The 20,976-nt window shown below is 37.6% G+C and overlaps 1 protein-coding gene across 1 annotated transcript in view; it reads right to left on the bottom strand.

The window, feature by feature from the left end:
- Samsn1 (SAM domain, SH3 domain and nuclear localization signals 1) overlaps positions 1-20,976 on the bottom strand; it is a 152,936-nt gene that overhangs the window by 89,189 nt on the left and 42,771 nt on the right. Inside the window, exons 7-8 of the mRNA XM_076866976.2 lie at positions 11,606-11,732; positions 9,235-9,587 (exon numbers count right to left, since the gene is read on the bottom strand). Of these exons, the coding sequence (XP_076723091.2) occupies positions 9,235-9,587; positions 11,606-11,732 (480 nt within the window). The remainder of the gene's footprint in view (positions 1-9,234; positions 9,588-11,605; positions 11,733-20,976) is intronic.

The following is a 20,976-nucleotide window of genomic DNA, read 5'->3' as shown; positions in this document are numbered from 1 at the left end:
CTGAAGTGTCTGTTGTGATATTGCCTTTTTCATCCCGTATGCTGGTAATTTGAGTTCTCTCTCTTCTTCTCTTTGTTAGCATGGCTAAGGGTCTGTCGATTTTATTTATTTTTTCAAAGAACCAACTTTTAGTTTTGTCAATTTTTTCAATTGTTTCTTTCGTTTCGATTTCATTAATTTCAGCTCTGATTTTAATTATTTCTTGTCTTCTACTTCTTTTGCTGTTGTTTTGCTCTTCTTTTTCTAGGATTTTGAGTTGAAGTATTAGATCATTTATTTGTTGGTTTTTTCTTTTTTTAAGGAATGAACTCCAAGCAATAAATTTTCCTCTTAGAACTGCTTTCAATGTGTCCCATAGATTCCGATATGTTGTGTCTGTGTTTTCATTTATCTCTAAGAATTTTTTAATTTCCTCCTTGATGTCTTCTATAACCCATTGATCATTCAGTAACCTATTGTTCATTCTCCAAGTGATGCATGATTTTTCCTTACTTCTTTTATTGTTGATTTTCAATTTCATTCCATTATGATCAGATAATATGCATGGTATTATCTCTACTCCTTTATATTGTCTAATAGTTGCCCTGTGACATAATATATGATCTATTTTTGAGAAGGATCCATGTGCTGCTGAGAAAAAAGTGTAACTGCTTGATGTTGGGTGGTATATTCTATATATGTCAATTAAGTCTAGGTTATTAATTGTGTTATTGAGCTCTATAGTTTCCTTATTCAACTTTTGTTTGGAAGATCTGTCCAGTGGTGAGAGAGGTGTGTTGAAGTCTCCCATGATTATTGTATGGTGGTCTATTAGACTCTTGAACTTGAGAAGAGTTTGTTTGATGAACATAGCTGCACCATTGTTTGGGGCATATATATTTATGATTGTTATGTCTTGTTGGTGTATGGTTCCCTTGAGAAGTATGTAGTGTCCCTCTTCATCCCTTTTGATTAACTTTGGCTTGAAATCTATTTTATTTGAAATGAGTATGGACACTCCTGCTTGTTTGCGAAGTCCATATGAGTGATATGATTTTTCCCAACCTTTCACCTTCAGTCTATGTATGTCTTTTCCTATCAGATGTGTCTCCTGAAGGCAGCATATTGTTGGGTCTTGTTTAGTGATCCATTCTGCTAGCCTGTGTCTCTTAATTGGTGAGTTTAAGCCATTAACATTTAGAGTTATTATTGAGATATGGTTTGTTCTTCCAGCCATATTTGTTTATTTATGTTATTAAACATGGTTTGTTTTCCTCTTTGATTATTCCCCCCCACCTTTACTGTACTACCTCCCGCTGTTGGTTTTCATTGATATTTTCCATTTCCTCTTCCTGTAATATTTTGCCGAGGATGTTTTGAAGAGCTGGTTTTCTAGCTGCAAATTCTTTTAACTTTTGTTTATCATGAAAGGTTTTAATTTCATCTTCCATCCTGAAGCTTAATTTCGCGGGATACACAATTCTTGGTTGGAACCCCTTTTCTTTCAACGTTTGAAATATGTTATTCCAGGATCTTCTAGCTTTCAGAGTCTGTGTTGAAAGATCAGCTGTTATCCTGATTGGTTTACCCCTAAATGTAATCTGCTTCCTTTCTCTTGTAGCTTTTAAAATTCTCTCCTTATTCTGTATGTTGGGCATCTTCATTATAATGTGTCTAGGTGTGGCTCTCTTATGATTTTGCACATTCGGCGTCCTGTAGGCTTCTAGGATTTGGGATTCTGTCTCATTCTTCAAGTCTGGGAAGTTTTCTCGTATTATTTCGTTGAATAGATTGGTCATTCCTTTGGTTTGGACCTCAATACCTTCCTGTATCCCCATGACCCTTAAGTTGGGTCTCTTTATGTTATCCCATATTTCTTGAATGTTCTGCTCATGGTTTCTTAACAGCTTTGCTGAGCTGTCTATGTTCTTCTCCAGTTGAAATACTTTGTCTTCATTGTCTGATGTTCTATCTTCTAAGTGTTCTACTCTGCTGGTAGTATTCTCAATTGAGTTTTTAAGTTGGTTTATTGTTTCCTGCATTTCCAGGATTTCTGTTTGTTTGTTTTTTATAACCTCTATCTCCCTGTATAATTGATCTTTTGCTTCTTGGATTTGTTTGTGTAATTTATTGTCGAAGTGGTCGAAGTGGTCTTTCATTGTCTGATTTTGCTGTCTAATGTCTTCTTTGAGACTCCAGATCATCTGAAGCATGTATATCCTGAATTCTTTATCTGACATTCCATCTGCTGCAGATATTACCTCTTCTAAAGTTGAGTTGACCTGCATTGCTTGTGGTCCTTTCTTTCCTTGTCTTTTCATACTGATCGCGTTTCTTTCTTCTGGTAGCCACGCCCCCGTATCTGGTGCAAGAGACCTCAGTCGTCAGCACTGGTGGGTGCTGTAGCTGGGAGACCCGCGCCGCGCGGCTCCCGCCGGCTCCTGCGTCAGCGCCGCCTCAGCTCCCGCCGGTTCCCGTGCCGCTGCCACGGTTCCCGCCAGCTCCGTCCGGCTCCCTCGCCGCTCCTGCTAATTTAGAGTCCGCTGGGAAGGAATCTCTTTGGCCGATCTTTGGTGACTTCCCCTCTCTGCTATGGCGGGCCCCTGGCTCCTTGCAGGAGTGACCGAAGGGAGAGGTGGAACTGGCTTGTCTCTGGTCTGATATAATCTCTGGTTTTAGATCCCAGTTCGCTAATTCATAGAGGCTTGGTTAGATTTCCTTCCCATCCTCTCAAGGTGGGGAGCCCTTTCCTGGGTGGGCAGGGCCGTTAGCAGAGCCGGAAGGGCACGTGCCTTCTGTCGGGCCAGGCGGGGACCCTTCTGGCTGCGCTGGGCCGCCGGGGGCTCCCTCAGCGCCAGGCAGATGGCGCCCGCGTGGCTAAGAGCCGGGTGGGGTAACCCTACGCAGAGCGGGCGGGCCGCCAGGAGTGCCGGGATGGTGGGAGCTGTCTGCCGGCCGGGCAGGGACCCTTCTCGACGAGCAGGGCCGCTGGGGGTGCTTGTAAAGCCGGGCGGCTGCCGCCGCGTGTCTAAGACCCAGGCGGGCGGGGTGGCTGTTTGCAGGGCAAGAGCGGGACCGGCAGGGTAGCCGGGATGGCGGAAACTGTCTGTTGGCCGGGCAGGGACCCTTCTCGCCGAGCAGGGTCGCCGGGGGCGCCCGTAGCGGCTGCAGCCTCGTGGCTAAGAACCAAGCGGGCGGGGTGGCTGTTTGCAGAACAAGAGCGGAATGGCGGGAGCTGTCTGCCGGCAGGGCGGGGACCCTTCTCGCCGAGCAGGGTCGCCGGGGGCGCTTGTAAAGCCGGGCGGCTGCAGCCTCGTGGCTAAGAACCAAGCGGGCGGGCTGGCTGTTTGCAGAACAAGAGCGGAATGGCGGGAGCTGTCTGCCGGCAGGGCGGGGACCCTTCTCGCCGAGCAGGGTCGCCGGGGGCGCTTGTAAAGCCGGGTGGCTGCCGCCGCGTGTCTAAGACCCAGGCAGGCGGGGTGGCTGTTTGCAGGGCAAGAGCGGGACCGGCAGGGTAGCCGGGATGGCGGAAACTGTCTGTTGGCCGGGCAGGGACCCTTCTCGCCGAGCAGGGTCGCCGGGGGCGCTTGTAAAGCCGGGCGGCTGCAGCCTCGTGGCTAAGAACCAAGCGGGCGGGGTGGCTGCTTGCCGAACAAGAGCGGAATGGCGGGAGCTGTCTGCCGGCAGGGCGGGGACCCTTCTCCCCGAGCAGGGTCGCCGGGGGCGCTTGTAAAGCCGGGCGGCTGCAGCCTCGTGGCTAAGAACCAAGCGGGCGGGGTGGCTGCTTGCAGAACAAGAGCGGAATGGCGGGAGCTGTCTGCCGGCAGGGCGGGGACCCTTCTCGCCGAGCAGGGTCGCCGGGGGTGCTTGTAAAGCCGGGTGGCTGCAGCGGCGTGGCTAAGAACCAGCCGGGTGGGGTGGCTGTTCGCCGAGCGAAAGCAGGGCCGCCAGGGTAGCCGGGATGGCGGGCGCTGTCTGCTGGCTGGGCGGGGACCCTTCTGCCGCGCTGCTCTGGGCCGCCTGCCGCTTGCAGAAGCGGCGGGTGGCCGCGGGATTGGACTCTGAGCCCGCGCTGCCAGTCAAGTTTCACTTGTCTGGGGCAAACTGTCACGTCTAATAAACTTACTAATTCTCGGCAGGTCTCCTTTCAACGGAATTTTGCTAGAAGATCCTCAGTAGGTAGAATGTAGCTGTTTTAATTGGTGTTTCTGATCCCGTTAATGTGGAGATATTGAAAGTGCAGCTTCCTCGCCGGCCGCCATGTTGGATCCCCCCCTATCTTTACTTTCAAAAGGCTCAGCCCAGATTATCATTCACTGTAACTTCCTTTTCACAAGTTGTACAAATTTATCTGCTGAAACATCATTTCCTTCCATCTCTCACCATTACTCCAATGTAAGCAAGTAAAGTTTAAATGTGAAGATGGGAATATCATTTCAGTGAAAGTATGGTACTCAGTTTGTCTGTAGCAAAGAGTATGTGAAAGACACTTAGGGATGTGTTAGAAGATCAAGTAAACAGGTTTGTATTTGACCATGTAAGTCTTGGGGAGACACTCAAAGGTTTGTAAGGGCAGCAGTGACATTATTACAAGGATATTAGGCAGCATTATTCAGTTAGATTAGAATAAACTCATCTGGTAACAATGAGTCATGTTGACTGAAGGGAAAGATGAGAGTCATGGATACTGGGATAGATTACCAAAGGGACAGGACAGAGAGAGAAAGTAGCAGAGATGCAGGGACAGATTATCCTGATTTTATTGCTCTTTTTCATACACCACTGGTTTGCTTGGGCAGTGTTCAAATTTTACACTGTTTAGCAGAGGGCTATGCATCCCAAGAATACCTCCCCATGTCAATAATAGGTATCCACTGCCTCTCATTTAAACTGAAAGATTAATTGTAAAATCTTTTGTTACTTTATTTCTTGACTAGCATTGACATGAATCCTGTTCCTCCCACCGAAATGGTTGTGTAACTTTTTTCCCATTCACCATACTTTCTCTTTGACACCATTTTGATGAGTTCATCTGACAGTCCAACAAGACTCTCTCATCCTCTTCTTAGACACCCTTAAGTGGAACCTTGTTTGTTTTCTTACCTCGAAATGCTGTATATAAATTCCTCATTTTTCTTTGATTTTTTGCTATATGGCTCTGTCTCTCTCACTATTATCATTTGCTATCAATACTTTATTTGAATTGTTCTTAAGTGTATATTTTGTTCTTTCAGAACCTTGACTTTGCCTCTTTCTGAAAGAGCTTTTGTTAGTGTCACATTGTAAACATATCGCCATTTTTATAAAATAGATTTCAAAATATTTGAGAATTAATTTAAAGACCTGAGTGGATATTTGCTTCCCTTTTCATATCCAGTCTGCTTCTTTTTCTTAATACTGTAAAAATAATGTTATTCCTCTTGAACCTGAAAATTTCTCCCAGGTTTTGAAAAATATGTTTGCTATTATAATATTATACTAAAGGAAGGTCTCATCTTCCTCAACACACACTTGTCTTACTTATCTTTGCTCCCCACCACGCCAGCGGTTCACTTTCCTTTTTTTCCTCTTTTTGTAAAGATGTTTCAGGCTTTTAATATGCAGAGCATCCTAAGAATCCTTCAATCACTCTTGTAAATGGATTCTAAACACTTGGCTTCAAATATTATTTTTGGTTACCTTCACTACTATTTTCCCTAAGGCGCTTCTGAAATCCCTCCTCAAAACCACTCATCTCAGACATTAGAAAAGAACTACTTCTTTAGTTTTTCCTTTCAGGCTTCTCTTGTGGAGTACAGTCTCATAGAATTTGATCTTTTACCTCTCTTGTTTCACATCAATTCCACAATCACATATTCCCCCTACTCCCTGATCCCTTAGACCTTACAAACCACTAAACTGCACATTAAACATCTGTGTGAGTCTCATTTTTCTGTTACTTCTATGAAGAGCCCTTCATGAACAATACATTTCCCTGTCTGATTCAATTTGTTTATGGAAACTTAACTGAATAAAATGTTACTTCTTAGCACAGGTTTCTAGATTCTTTGATTTAGGGATAAATGTTGTTGGGTCCTGACACTACTTCATTTAATCTTCCCAACCTTGATTTTAGAAATGGGTGTTTTTGATATGAAATAAGTCACTCAGAGGAAAGGTAGTGAATGGGGACTGAAATCACTCTGTAGAATTGGAACTAGTGGGTTAATGAGGATAAGGGGTTTGCCCAAACTCATCCGCAGGTCATGACAGAGCTGGGCTGAATCCATCAAAATCAGAATTCCAACTGTAGTGGGTTTAGCAGACTCATGCCTGGGTAAATAAGGACTTTCTGGAAGACAAGTCAATTTCAGGCCACTTCAAAACTCTGATTTGATAATGGGATCAGAGGTACTGAAATCTACTATTCCTTAAATTTCTGAAGTCAAGGAGAAACAAATGTCTTTGTGGATTAGATTCATTGCCTATGAAATGTGGAGTGTAGGCCCAGCTCCACCATATCTGCACATTGGCACACTTTTAAAAAAATCTAGTCACACTTTTACCCTTTAAAATCGCAAAAATGTCACCTCTGACTACCTGTCATTAATAGTAATACTCATTTCAGAAGCACATCTTTTCCCTCTACACTGTCTGCCTTCTATTTCTTCCATAGAGTGAAAGTTAAATAACCCAAATAATAACTCTGCAATTACTACAGAAAAAATACCAGCTCTGCTAAAATGAAACTGGATATTTTTCACTTGTTATTATTATAGAATATATGTATAGAATATAAAATAATAATTTGCACTCATTCAACTTCTTTCACTCTAGTGTCTCAAATCCCTGGGTGTAAGTGGTCTCATTAAGTTTACCAAACCAATTTAACTCCAACATGTTCTTGAACCTTCTCGCCAAATCCACTGAGGCTTTCCTGTCACAAAAGCTGAACGTTCCTATTTGAAATTCTGAGCCTTTGGTGGATAGGCTTGACCTTCTACAGATAAAACTCATTTAGTCATTTAGTTATGCACTTAAAGTAGGCAAAACTACCTAATTTTTTTAAAAAAAAAAAAACTATAACTATTGTGTTTCCCTAAATGGACACCCACAGATTCACAAGCATTCATACTCACAATAACTAACTTGATAGGTAATTGAGTTAATCAGAATGAGTAAAGCTTTGGCTAAAAAAACAAGACAATGAGAAAAAAAATGTTTTTCTAGATTTTTGGAAACCAAGTCCACTGGTTTTTAGAACTTCATTCATCTAGGCAGCAAATGCTACTCAGATATTTATTTCTTTATATTCTTAGGACCATGGAGGATACAAAGATAAATTACTCTTAGGAAATGAATAAATGCCTAATTTAATTCTAGCACATGGTAGAGTATGGAAGCTCTGTAAAGACAGAAGCAGTGAATAGACTTTTTTGTTTTCTATCCCTAGTATCTAATACTGTGACTTGGCACATAGCAGATGACAATATATGGTTGATATGTGCATAATGAAAGAATAATGTGCTTACATGATCTAGAAGTTCAAAGGAAAGAGAGATGACTTCTGTCTGGCATGGCCCAGGAAGGCTTTCTGAAGGACAAAATATTTGATGTGAACGTAAGGGGTGGAGAAATTGCTCTCAAGCAAGAATAATACACCAGGAAGAGGTTGTCACACAGACAGAAAGATACAGAGGCAAGGAAGCAGGAGACAGCTTTTAGGAATATCAGATCATTCACTTTGGCAGTCCAGCATATGAAACCTATCAGGCAAGAGCAGCAGGAAGATAAGACTGAAAATAATAGATGGAGACCAGACAGCTGTAATCTAGAAACCCAAGTTAAGGTGTACAGATTTTATTCTTGGAGGAAGCTCTGTACATTTCTGTTTTGATTCTTCTGTACCAGCTTTGCCATTTGTCAAGAAGACAAAATCCTTGATTCTGCTTCTGAAGCTGCCAGTCTTCAGAAACAGGTCCTAATTAATTATATTGCCAGCTACTCTGTGAGAAGATGCTGAAGAGACGCCTGCCTTGTCCAGCTGTCCCAGAAGAGAAAGACTAAAGAAGTTGGAGAGGCAGCCTCAAAAATGATCAATGTTGAACAATGTCACTGATTGAAGTCTGTTAGCAGACACCTGTAACATTTAACATGGAACTCCAGTCTCAGGTCACCCTAGTCCTAGTCTTCAAAGACAAAACACAAACCTTGAAAGGTAAAAAGAGTTCTGAAAGAACAAGCTTCTTCAGAGACTTATAATGCATCATAAAAATATAACCGTGTCTAATGAGAGATTGATCCTTAGAGAAAAATGTTGTAAAGGCTACCTGGACGCACAAAGCTATTCCATTCCTTCACTGCAAACACAAACAACCAAAAAATGTAGGGAAATTATGCCTTAAGGAGCTTGAAATCAAATTTTTTAAAAAGACACCCTTACATTCTAGAGGATTTATGATATTCAATTTTTGGCTTTTTGGGTATTTCATGAGTTTAATATTACTATTTTCATTTCACAGCTAAGAAAATTAAGATTCAATGGTTTAAGTAATTTGCGTAAGCTAAAAAAGTAGGAGGGCTCGAATCCAAAACAAATTTGTCTAACTACAGAATCTGTACTTTCTCCTATACCCTACAGTCTTAGAGTCTAGCTTGGTACATGGAAAACTGTATAATATATTAACTAGAAGCAGAATTTCTAGCATAAGACTATGTATGTTCCAGATATTGGCTCTACCTCTTGTTAGTTGCTTAAATTTGTACCATTTACTAACATATTGGTACCTTAGTTTTGTTACCTATGAAACAGGGAGGAAATAATGTTAGAATAACAATCCTTATGTTACACGGTTGTTGTGATATTTAAATGAGTCAATACATGGGAAGTGCTTAGGAGAATACCAGGCCCCAAAAAATGCTCATTAAAATTATTTGTTAGCTGTCAGTGCAACTTCATTTTACTAGCAATAATTTAGACAATTCAATCACATTTTCTTAATCCAAATCAGCAGCTAAAGTCTCCCTTCAATTAAAATAAAATCTCTGGAAAATACTATTCAGTAGTGTATTTGTACACAAAGGAACATATACAATATTAACAGGGACAAAAACCATAAGAACTGAACTGCTTTTTGGAAAGACAGCTATAACTCTGGTAATTTTCCTGAAACTAAAAAATGTGACTGATTGACACATTTTTTTTTTACCTGCTTATTTCCTGGTGGTATAAATACACAGATGAAGATGACATATTTCCGTAGTTTACAAACTCACCCATGAATGTAAGAGATCCATATCTGTGTGAGAAGATTTGAGACGTGAGTGGTGAGTGCAAGAGGAGCAGTTGTCCCAGGATCCAACTTGGGCAATTTGGAAGTCAATACCAGTCCAGAACAGATTTTCTGGAAAAGACTTCCAGATGTTCCACTTCTGAACTTCGCCTTCATGATAAGATAATATGTCTTCCAAGTTGCATTCATTTGAAGTGCTGGATGGATCCACAGATATAGGATGAGACTCTGGTCTAATTTCCATTTCTCCCCTCCTCCTTGTGCTAAAATTATTAGCTTTCTTTTCTTGAGATCTGCTTAGTTTCATACAGGAAATCAATGTGTCATCTTCATTTTCTGAACAACAAAGACATATGAGTTAAACATTAAGGCTAATGGTTATTTACTTGTGGAAATTATGAATTATAAATACTCTATTTCTCTTTGTAGATTACAAATGAATGAACAACACAGTATGAACCAGGGAGTCATCCAACTTCCCAAAAAGAATTTATAAAATTATTTCTTTAAAAAGTAATTTGCTGCATGAAATTGTTTTATAAAACTCAGATTTACCTCAAACATCTGAAACCATATCTACTGATTAACATCAATTTTACTGAAATGAAAGGAAGTCATATGCAAAAAGCATACTGAGAACACTTAAGAAAAATTATAAATTAAAACATTTCCCCACATCTTACAAGCATAAGTGGTGCAATCATTTTATTAAATATTTTTAATTTTTTGATGTCACATGTATAAGAGAGTATCTTCAAGAAGCAAATCAACTTCTTCACTTTATGTAAATAAATGATATCTTAAAGAATAGAGGCTGAAATCCTATGTTCATTCTAAAAATGTACTCTTCTCATATCAATCTGCAAAGAAATTTATGCATGTAGTGCATCGCATAGTGAAATATTTTGGAAAAGCAAGGAAAAGACTGAGAACATGAAGAACCAGCATATCTTTAGTACTACAAAGTTGATTAGTGAGATGTATATTTACATAATGGGGCAATGGGTGAAATTTCCCAAGACTTATGGATGTCTGAAATTGTGAAGAGTACTGAACAATATCTACACTGTGTTTTTGTCTGTACGTACTTACTTATGCTAAAGTTTAATTTATAAATAAGGCATAATAATAATAAAAGAAAAAAACATAATGGTATGCTCTATTAACAGTTACATGAATGTTTCTCTCTCTCTCTCTCCCTTCCTCCCTCCAGCCCTCCCTCCCTCTCTCTCCCAACTGCCATAGGACAGCTACCTTATAAAGTTTGGATATGCTGGACGGGATGATTCATGTCCCTACCTAGATAGAATGGTATGACATCGTATTTCATCAGAATACTATAATGGCTCAGAATTTAAAACTTGTGAATTGTTTACTTCTGGAATTTTTCATTCATACTTTTGGACCATAGTTGACTATTATGGTTTGAACATGAGTTGTCTCCCCCAAAAAGCTACCATTAATGCAGGAATACTCAGAAGTAAAATAATCAGATTATGAGTGCTGTAAGCTCATCAGTCTATCTCAGTTTGGATAAACTGTGTAGTAACTACATAGGCAGGTGGGTTGTGAATGGAAGAGGTGGGTCAGTGGGTGAGTGCCCTGGAAGGGTGTATCTTCCCTGTGGCTCCATCTCCCCTCATTTTACTCTCAACCCTGCCATGAGGGGAGCATATTTCTTCTGCAGGGACTTTACCCCATTATGTGCTGCCTTATCTTAGGTCCAGAGCAAGAGCCAATTGTGTACAAACCAAGACTCTGAAATTATAAGCCCGAAACAAATTTTTCCTCCTTCACATTGCTATTGTTGGGTATTTTGGTCACAGAGACCAAAAAGTTAAGTAAACCATTGACTGAGACTAACTGGAACTGTGGAAGGTGAAACTGGGTAAGGCGGGACTACTGTACTATACAAAACAATTTCAGATAACAAAAACATGTCTCACCCAAAGTAAAAGGCTCTAAGTCATTGAATCTCTTTAAAAGGAAATGTAAAACAGGTACAAAATAATTATAATTCATAGGCCATTTCTGTAAATAAATAAATTCAAAGTTGCAAATGACATTCCAATTTGCTATACTCACATCAAAAATTTTAAATATTGTTCACTTTGGTAGAGGAATGGGAAGGGTAGACATTACTGACCCTTATTTTCCCTCTTTGATGCAGCATAGGTATGGGGTGAAATTTAGGAATAGGATTAGGATACCTGTTTTAAAATAACTTAGCAATGAAATAGAAAGCTCAAAGTTTAATGATTATTTTAAGACCTTATCAAAATGAACTTCATTAATATATGCTTCACCAGTTTTCCCTCAAAGAACTTTTAGCAGCTCATTGAGCTTTTACTTACGGAGATTTATTAATGTGGGTTTCACCTCATCCATACTCTGCGCCCTGGTTTTCTTGGTCCTCACCAGTCTCTGTAGACGCTTTAATGTCCCCTTTGATTCCATTGGGTCACCACCTGATTTTATGGCCTAGCACAAACACAGCTCAAGATAAAGACAAATTATTCTTCATAAAAGATTAAATATAAAATATGTTGAGGTCATAAATGGGGGGAAATTAATAATATGGCCTTAAAAACCTAAAACCTGAGGCAATTTAAGCAGTAACTTAAAAGCATACCACATTTGGGGGGGTTCAAAATTATAAAATATGTTATAGCTGGTCAGTCATATACTTAAACAGTGAAGTGTTTAACAATTTTTTCCCCTTCAAAATGCAGCAAAATGGATGGACTCCAGAGCCATCTATAAATGACTCGCTTCTGCCCAATGTGAAAGTGTAGAAAGGAGTTAAGTTCTTTGTAGCATGATATATAAGAAAGAAACTGATATCAGACAAAGCAAAATTAAAATTTTCTTCCTTTTCCTTTTGGAAATTTCTGGGAAAACAGCAGTTTGTTTTAAGTATAAAATGTTTTTGAGTAATATATTTTGCATGGTTTTGCTTGTTGCTTTCTCAAAGACAAATGAAACAGAAAGCTTAAGTTTAATTATTTTAAGACCTTATCAAAATGGACTTCATTAATATATTGGAGTGTTACAAAATACAAAAAGTGTACTACATTATGTTTTAGTATATCAGTGTTACTTGTTTATGATGAAAATATATGGATAAAAAATTAACATTATATTAATGACTCTTAAGGTTTCTTTGAAAGAAATAGAAATATTTTCCACTAGTTTAATATTGGTGAATTTGTATTTATACTATTTTCATTCATTATTTTTAAGGTATTTACTTTTCAATGTTTTACAATGTTTTATAAATTAATACTTTGTATATTAAGTTTTATACAGTAGGTAAAGGAATTGTATTCTGTTGTATTGACCAGATGGGAAGTAGAATCATACTCAGAAATACTTATTTTCCATCCAGAAAGTTCTAGACTCAGAAATCCTCTGCTTTTATCTCATTCTTTTCATTGAAGAGCTGATAAATGACATCTAAATAGACACCACAATTTTAAGAGGTTAAAAGATTCGCTTCCTCATTAATGTTTGAAAGTAACATATTTATAATATTCTTTTCTGATCCTAGGAGAGAGATTATAAGCCCACAGAAATATTTGGAAATAAAGATTTTCTGGCATGAAAACATTTCCAATCTTAATAGTCTGATTTTATTTGGGCTGTAAGAATGACTTTAAACAACCAATATAAATTTGATGTTCTGTCTCTGCATAGTAGTACCTAAGTACAAAATGTGATGTTTTGTCAGAGAAATCCATACCTGTTTGCATTAAAAAAATGGGAAAATATTGAAATCATTTTAATCTTTCAAAGAGGGTTGTAATGAGATATTCTTAGATATGCAAAACCTTCCCTCTCTTTCAAAGGTCATATTCAGTTCAACGCAATTTCTATTGCTATTCTTTTTGTGTGTATTATATTCTCAGTATTCCTTTTGGGTGTTTTGTGAGTTTCTCAATTTTATAGACCTGTTACAACTCAGGAAGAGCTATTTTCTAATCTTCAGCCTCCTGCAGAAATAATAAGCTGACATTGCAAAACCGTCTTGTCTTTGCTGTGCTTCTTTTCTTATGGCAACCTCCTTCTGTTACAGCCAAACTTAACTGCTCCATTGAAAGGAACACTGCCTTGAAAATAGCCTTCTCTCTCTCTCCCTTCTTTGTGAGAAAGGCCTGCACTTGATTTGGGGAAAGGTGCTATATACCAGGGAAACTGAACTTCATATAAATGATTTGCCCCCAGGAGGAAGAAAAGTATTTGGATGTATCTAAATTCAGATGAGTCAGATCTCAGGGCTCAGAAATTTAAAAACAAAATGACTCTTTATATTTTTTGCTCACTGTCTAGAATAGCCTTTTCAATGTACAGTGTTGTTAACTTTTGTGTCTTTATTCACCCATTCATCTTTAACTTGCTAAGCATCAGATCAGTCCACTGCACTTTATTCAGTTCATTTCCTTGTGTCTAGGACATTGCACAGTTCAATATATGTTTGCTGAGTGTATGTACACTTTTGATGTTTTTTTCCGACAAATGGATTGTCCCAGTAAATTTTTGATACTAGACTGGCTGCTTTCTGGACAGCCTCCTCCTCTTGCTAATAGATATTTTATACCTGAGGGATAAAAGTTGGAGTTAAGATTATTATAATAAATGTAAGATGGATATGGTGGTGTGCAACTGTAATCCCAGAAACCCAGGAGGCTGAGGCAGGAGGATCTCAAACTCAAGGCCAGCAACTTGGCGAGAATCTGCCTCAAAATAAAAAGGACCGGGGACGTAGCACCACGATAAAATTCCCCTGGGTCCAATCCCTAGTATCCCCGAAATAAAAGAATAGTAAAAGTTACAAAAAAAAAAGAAAAGAAATATGAAATCATGAAGACTATCCATTAAAAAGAAATCATCTAGAATATTTTCAAAATAATGGATTATTTCAACTCAATCTCCTAATCTGTTATCTTCATATTTTGACTGAGTGTGATTAAAATTTACCATAATGTTCTCTTTTTTTTAAAGAGAGAGAGATAATTTTTTAATATTTATTTTTTAGTTTTCAGTGGACACACATCTTTATTTTATTTTTATGTGGTGCTGAGGATTGAACCCAGCGCTCCGCGCATTCCAGGCGAGCTCGCTACCACTTGAGCTACATCCCCAGGCCAGTAATGTTCTTTTTTAATTCAAGGTGTGTTCTAAGAGACTGCTCCATAAATTTAACTTAACATTCAACTTATCAATGCATTTTTATTGAGTGCCTACTCTAAGTTAAGCATTATCCATATTCTGGGGATATGGCATTAAACCAGGAAAATGTGATCACTGCTTTCAAATAAAAAGTGGATAGACTATAAACCTATAAACAAGTATGTGAATAAGACAGTGTGAGATAAAAAGTGCTATGCTAAGAACTAACAGGATAATTGTGTAAGGACAGACAGTATGGTTTACTAATTTAGACTGGGTGTTTAGGAGGGATTTTGCTAAATGAACCAAACAAGTAAAGAGTTGAAGATGGTTTGGGATACAGCTGATGGTCTAAAAGGACATAGCAGCTGAGAATTGGAGGACAGAAAAGGGTCAGCCAGTCAATTGAGGGAAGAAAATTCCTGGAAGGGGAGTCAATTAGTGCAAAGATTCTAAAGGTAGAATCCCTGAAAGAGTTTATACGGGGTACCCAAGAACAGGTAGAGTATCTTAAGATAAGCCCAGAGACTAACAGGAGTCCTTCAAGGAGGCTTCTGTAGAATAGGCAGAAGAATACATATGCCTGAGGAGAGTGACATTGCTTTGTTTACATTGTTATTCATGTTCTTTATTTAATTTTGGTCATCTTCCTTTCAATTAATTTTTCCCCAGTTGTATTCACATATGCTCTGATCTCATCCATAGTCAATTACTTTTTAATTTACTGAGTTTCCTACCCTCTTTCCTAGACATGCATCTCAAAACTTAACTATGTACGCATTCTTTTATTTATTTCCTTTAATTTCCCATGCTTTCAACCAAGCTCAGTGCTTTCCCCTACTACTCCATTTAAATTGCTTTTGGTCCAATGACCCATTCTTTTTTTATTTTTTATTTATTAGTTCAAATCAGTTATACACGACAGTAGAAAGCTCTTCAATACATTGTACACAAATGGAGCAGAATTTTTCACTTCTCTGGTTGTGCATGAAGCAGCATCACACCATTCGTGCAGCCATACATGTACCTAGGGTAATGATGTTCAACTCATTCAACCGTCTTTCCTACCCCTTTGCCCCCTCTCCCCTCCTCCCCTTTGCCCCCTCCAAAGTTCCTGCACTTATCCTTGTCCACCCCCACCTCTCATATGGATTAGCATCCACTTATCAGAGAAAACACATGTTTTTCTGAGATTGGCTTGTTTCACTTGGCATGATGTTCTCTACCTCCATCCATTTACCTGCAAATGCCATAATTTTATTTTCTTTTAATGCTGAGTAATATTTCATTGTGTACATATGCCACAGTTTCTTTATCCATTAATCTATTGAAGGGCATCTAGGTTGCTTCCACATTTCAGCAATTGTGAATTGGGCTGCTATAAACATTGAAGTGGCGGTTTACTCTTAAACTTAATCTTGGTATTCAGGAATGTTGACTACCATGACCTTCCTCAAGTACTTTCCTTTTGTGATTCTGTGACACAATATTGTCCTTTTGCCTTTTTTTTTTTTTATCTGTTTCTTCCCTAACTTCCATATGCTGACACCTTCTTATCTTGAAATTGAATTCTTAAACTCCTTCATGGTCAACTATGGGCCCTTGCCTAACATCATCCTTCTCCTTTCACGTGTGTACACACGTGTGTGCATGCTCTCTCACACATGTCTTTTTATAATATTTCCATGTTGATGACACCCAATATATCATTCTCCAGGCCTCTAGACAGAGCTTCAGGTTCACAGACCCAACAGACTGTTTAAAATGGCTTATAAGCATGATCAAAACTGACTTCTACACCTTTTCCTGAACATGCTTCTCATCCAGTCTTCTCCAACTTAGTGAATACCATCTCCATCCATTCAACTCCACGTTCCATAAATCAGTTTGCTCTGTCCTACTTCCAGATTACCTCTTGAGTCTGTCTGTCTCCATCTTTATTGCTAGGACCCTTTAATTTAATTGTCTCTTATTGAAACTATTGCCAAGTCTCTAATTGGTTTTCTTTTAACTTTTGTCTTTCTAAATTAGAATCCTCTTTGAAAGATGGAAGTCTCCATCCAAATGGTAATTATAATTATAAATGTAACTTTTTCATTTGTATATATTTGATATGTACCTAGTGTTTTCTCATATATACTTATATGTATAAATGAAAATAGCTTTTAGTTCATTTTGCTCACAACTCTTTAAATAATGTAAAAAATTGTTAGAGTGGTAGGTTAAATATATCTCATTTTATAATACTTTGCTTGACAATTAGAATTATAGAATAAATTTTAGAAAATGGAATCAATGAATTATTGAACTGGGTTAGTCATACAATTATATTTTATGAACTGGGATGGAAATTATTAGAGATTTAGTCTACCAGCCTATTTAATAAATGAGAAAGCCCTAAGTATCTTACCCAAAGAAAGATAATTGATTAATAATAGAGTTAAAATGAAAACCAAGTATTTTGACTTTTAATCCAATGTTCTTTCTTAGAGGATTTTTGAGAGCCAGCATAATTACTAGTCATCTAGAATGGACAGCCAAATTAGGACCAACCAAATTCAGGGCTTTGATTTGTAAGTTAAATATGGTTTCCCAGTACAGCAGATAAATACCAGGTAGATAAGATACTTTTCTTCTTAAATGTATATATCTAAGAGGAACACAGGCACACACACACTGGAAGGGCATTTACATCTCTCTTCTCCCTTCCTATTTTTTCAGAAGAGAAACGTAAGCTTATGAAGACTCACTAAATCCAGATCACCTATCTACCTGAATCTTGTTCTCTTTACCTCACTGATGAAAAGGTGCTGGAGAGTCACATGCAAGACCTTGGATGAAATAAACAACAACAACAAAATCCCACCCCTTTGTTCTTAATTTTATGCTTACTTTCTCATTTGGAAAAACTCTAATGTAAATCTTTCACAAGTATTAAAATAGACAATCCTGATCGCCTGATATATATATTATATGAGAAGGAGAATGGAGTTTTTAAAGTTAATATTTGGGTTTATTTTTAAAGAAAGCTGTAATGAAAATAAGGAAGTGAAACTTCAGGAGTTTCATGTAATTTGCATTGACAGTTTTCTCAGAGTCTTCTGACTGTCAGCTTTGTTATTAAAAATGTACACATCCGTAGGGCTTTAGAAAAAACGTCTCTGCTCACAATCTCTTACGTAAAAATCAGAATGTCAATTTGTATAAAAAGTTTGCATCCTTCTTTATATTTGCATAAATAATTTCCATCTTTGTTTATATTCTATTTTCAAGTTTTTTTAAACAATGAAGATGCATTACTTCTATAATTGGGATAAATTCTGTAATTCTAAAATGTATTTAGAATGCAGGTTTCAATAAGTTATTCTGTCTTTGCCAAGAAGGGCAGAAGTACCAGTTTTTCTACTCTGAATTGGTTCCTATCCACTTGAAAGGAAAGTTATCTTGGGATTGGATACAAAATAGAAGGGTTGTTTTTTTTTTTTCATGAAAAAAACAGAAAAACAAACAAACAAAAAAAACAGCATAACTCCCAAAGCTATATCTACATTCTTTTTTATGCACAGTGACTAGTCTCTATTCATGACCTAAAACATACTCTAAAAAGATATTTTGTAAGGTCACAATGATCAATTATCATGTAGTAATCCAGCAGACAGTGATAAAATGAAGAGGATTATGAGCTGGAATCAATCAATGCAAACACATGAAAACAAACACATTTCACTTTAGAGTTTTATTTCACTGCTATCTTGGAACTACACCTAACTAAAAAGACAATTTGAGAACTATTTATGTAAATCAAGAAAAACAGTTGGTGGAGAAGTTGCCACGTTAGTAATAGATATTCATATATGATTATAATTACAAAATTCATTAATCTTTTAGTGATAGAAACTGAAATTAAACTAAGACTGGACCAGCACAATTTTAAAAAGTCATTAAAAGAATAAATAATTAGATTAAATAATTAAATCAAATATATTCTCTTACAAGGCTTTATAATACATTTACTTATTCATTTAACACACATTTATTTACTGAGAACCTAATCTGTGGCAGCTGCAAAGGAGGAGACATTTGTCTTCCTGTGATGCTCATTGTTTAGTACAAGCCCTAAGAACAATAGTCATCTGTAACTGAACCTATGCCCTCCTTTAGAAGCTTAACTCTTTGGGGATCCAGGCCTATTTTTACACATCTCAGTTCCTTAATATGCTCAACGAATATATTTGAGCTGAATACTTGGCCAAAAATAGATTGGGGAAAAGGCTAAAGTGTGTCATAGGAGAAGTACAAATGAAGTTCTATGGCTGGGGATGTAACTTACTAACAGAGTGCCTGCCTAGCAGGCATGAAGCCCTGAGTTCAATACTCAGCACCACACATGCACACACGGGTGCACACACACACACACAATAATAATAATAATAAATATACACATACACATGTATGCATATACACACGTATTCATATATATATGTATATATGCGTATACATACATTCTTTATTCATAGGAGAGAACAATTATATCAGGTTGGAGGTAAAAAGGGGAAACCAGTGTGAGGTGAGGGTTTGCAGGCATTTGAACTGCCAAACTGTGTAATTTAGTGTATCTAACAAAGCCTGTTATGTAGCAGTCTTAGCCCTCAATGTAAATCCAAGCAACCCACTCAAGTCCTAATACAGGCTTCTAGCTTCTTCTTCCTTTCAAGCAGGTTGTGAGGTACACAAACTGGTCTTAGAATAAGGTGCCTCTGGGAATGCAGAAAGGGGCTTGGAGAAGCCACACAGGTTCTATTTTCTATAGGGAATTTCAACTTCAGGGTGGTCTTTGCATTTCTGTAGGAGTAAAGTCACTCTTAATGTGGAGGCATTGCCAAACCAGTCAAAAGCTGCCAAGATTACACCAGTCAGAGATGCAAATGGCGGTGGTTTTTTTTGTTTAAGGGGAAAAGCCACAGATGCAATATTGTTCTCACTTCCTGTGTAATATCCCCTGCTCTGAAATTTTGAAGAAGTTTCTAGAACTGTTCATAACAGTGGTTCTCTTTTTGGGTACACTTCCTGTATGACAAAAAAAAAAAAAATAGGAAGTTTTAGAGCTAATATATGAATTGATTTTCTTTCAGTACCTATAGGATTTCTAACAATAGGAAGAGTCATGGGTATAGAAAATTACATAGAAAAAAATTCGACCTCTGTATCTCAAATTTTTAATGTAATAAATACAATAACCAGCCCTGTTCTGCACAAATGACGGTTCTGCTTTGACACTCTGCTTTGTGACTAGCCATGTGGACCTGAGCAAGCCACTTCACTTCTCTGCACTTCAGCCCCTTAATCTATAAAATAGGAAGCTGGACCAGAGGAATTCATTGTTCCTCATGTAAGTTAGGGACATGAGACTAGACAAGTGTATCCTTCCATCCTTTCACATAAACACTTAGATCTTTAAAGTATCAAGGAAAAAGTGGAAATGAACTATTAATAATCACAGAGCACGACAGTTTGAAGAAGCCTTTCCTAGTGCAGCACCATATTTTAAAAATGAAAAAAAACTGAGATACAGAAATATGAACTTAGTATCATTCTAAGAGCATGATCAGTGGCATGGGTCTCTTGACCCACTATGGTGTTCTTGACACTGTTTCAAGTTATTTCCTCATCTTCCAAATGCACACTTCATTTTCCACTGGAATTATTTTTGGTACTCACTGATATTCATTTCTTTCTTTTTTATTTTATTTTTCCTCATGGTTCCTTAACATTTAACTAATTATGAAAAACTCCGAAGGCAAGAGAATACAGCGAAAGACAAAACTGTTTCCGAAACTTAGATGCCAATAATATGTTAGTTATTTTGAGAAAAGGCATCTATGAATAAAGATATTTTTGAGATTATTCCTATTCATGCCTACATAAAGAAACATGATTTTCTGAGAGTATTTATTGGCACAAAGCTGCAAGTATGTATTACAGTTCCATTTTAGGAACCGATAATCAAATAAGTTGTGTAATTTAACTTGTAGTGTTCTCCCAAAACTGTTTGGAACAAGAACTATAAATAGGAAGTACAGTTTATTCAAGTCCATAATCTATAATACTTGATCCTGGAAATTTGCCACCTTCTAAAACATGTCTTTTCCATGAACCTCTGTTTAGCAATGCTCCCCAAGGAAAGAAAGGTATGTATAAATTATCCATAAGACATATATACTATATATTCAAGTACATATAAATCTGAGGATTTTAACATCATAAGGGAGAGTTAGCACTTTAAGGAAATATGCTTTTCGACATTGTTAAATTTTCTCTATCTTAGAGATTGCTAAATTTTAGGGTAAAAGTTTTACATAACCTACCTATTCTTTGAAGGAAATGCATTATGCTTCTCTTACGCAAGGAGACTTCTCAATAAAGACAAGATTTTTAATTTTTATGTTCTCTAAAAGCATTTCTTTGTGGCAACTAAAACAATTGTAATGAAGAACTATAGAAAACAAAACTCATTAAAATAATATCGTTAATGATATGTCTCACTATTTCAAGAGCA

This window comes from Callospermophilus lateralis, chromosome 10 (genome assembly GCF_048772815.1).
Source record: "Callospermophilus lateralis isolate mCalLat2 chromosome 10, mCalLat2.hap1, whole genome shotgun sequence".
In the NCBI taxonomy this organism is placed as follows: domain Eukaryota; kingdom Metazoa; phylum Chordata; class Mammalia; order Rodentia; family Sciuridae; genus Callospermophilus; species Callospermophilus lateralis.
The sequence above is the reverse complement of the archived record's forward strand: the minus strand, read 5'-3'. Positions and strand labels throughout refer to the sequence as shown.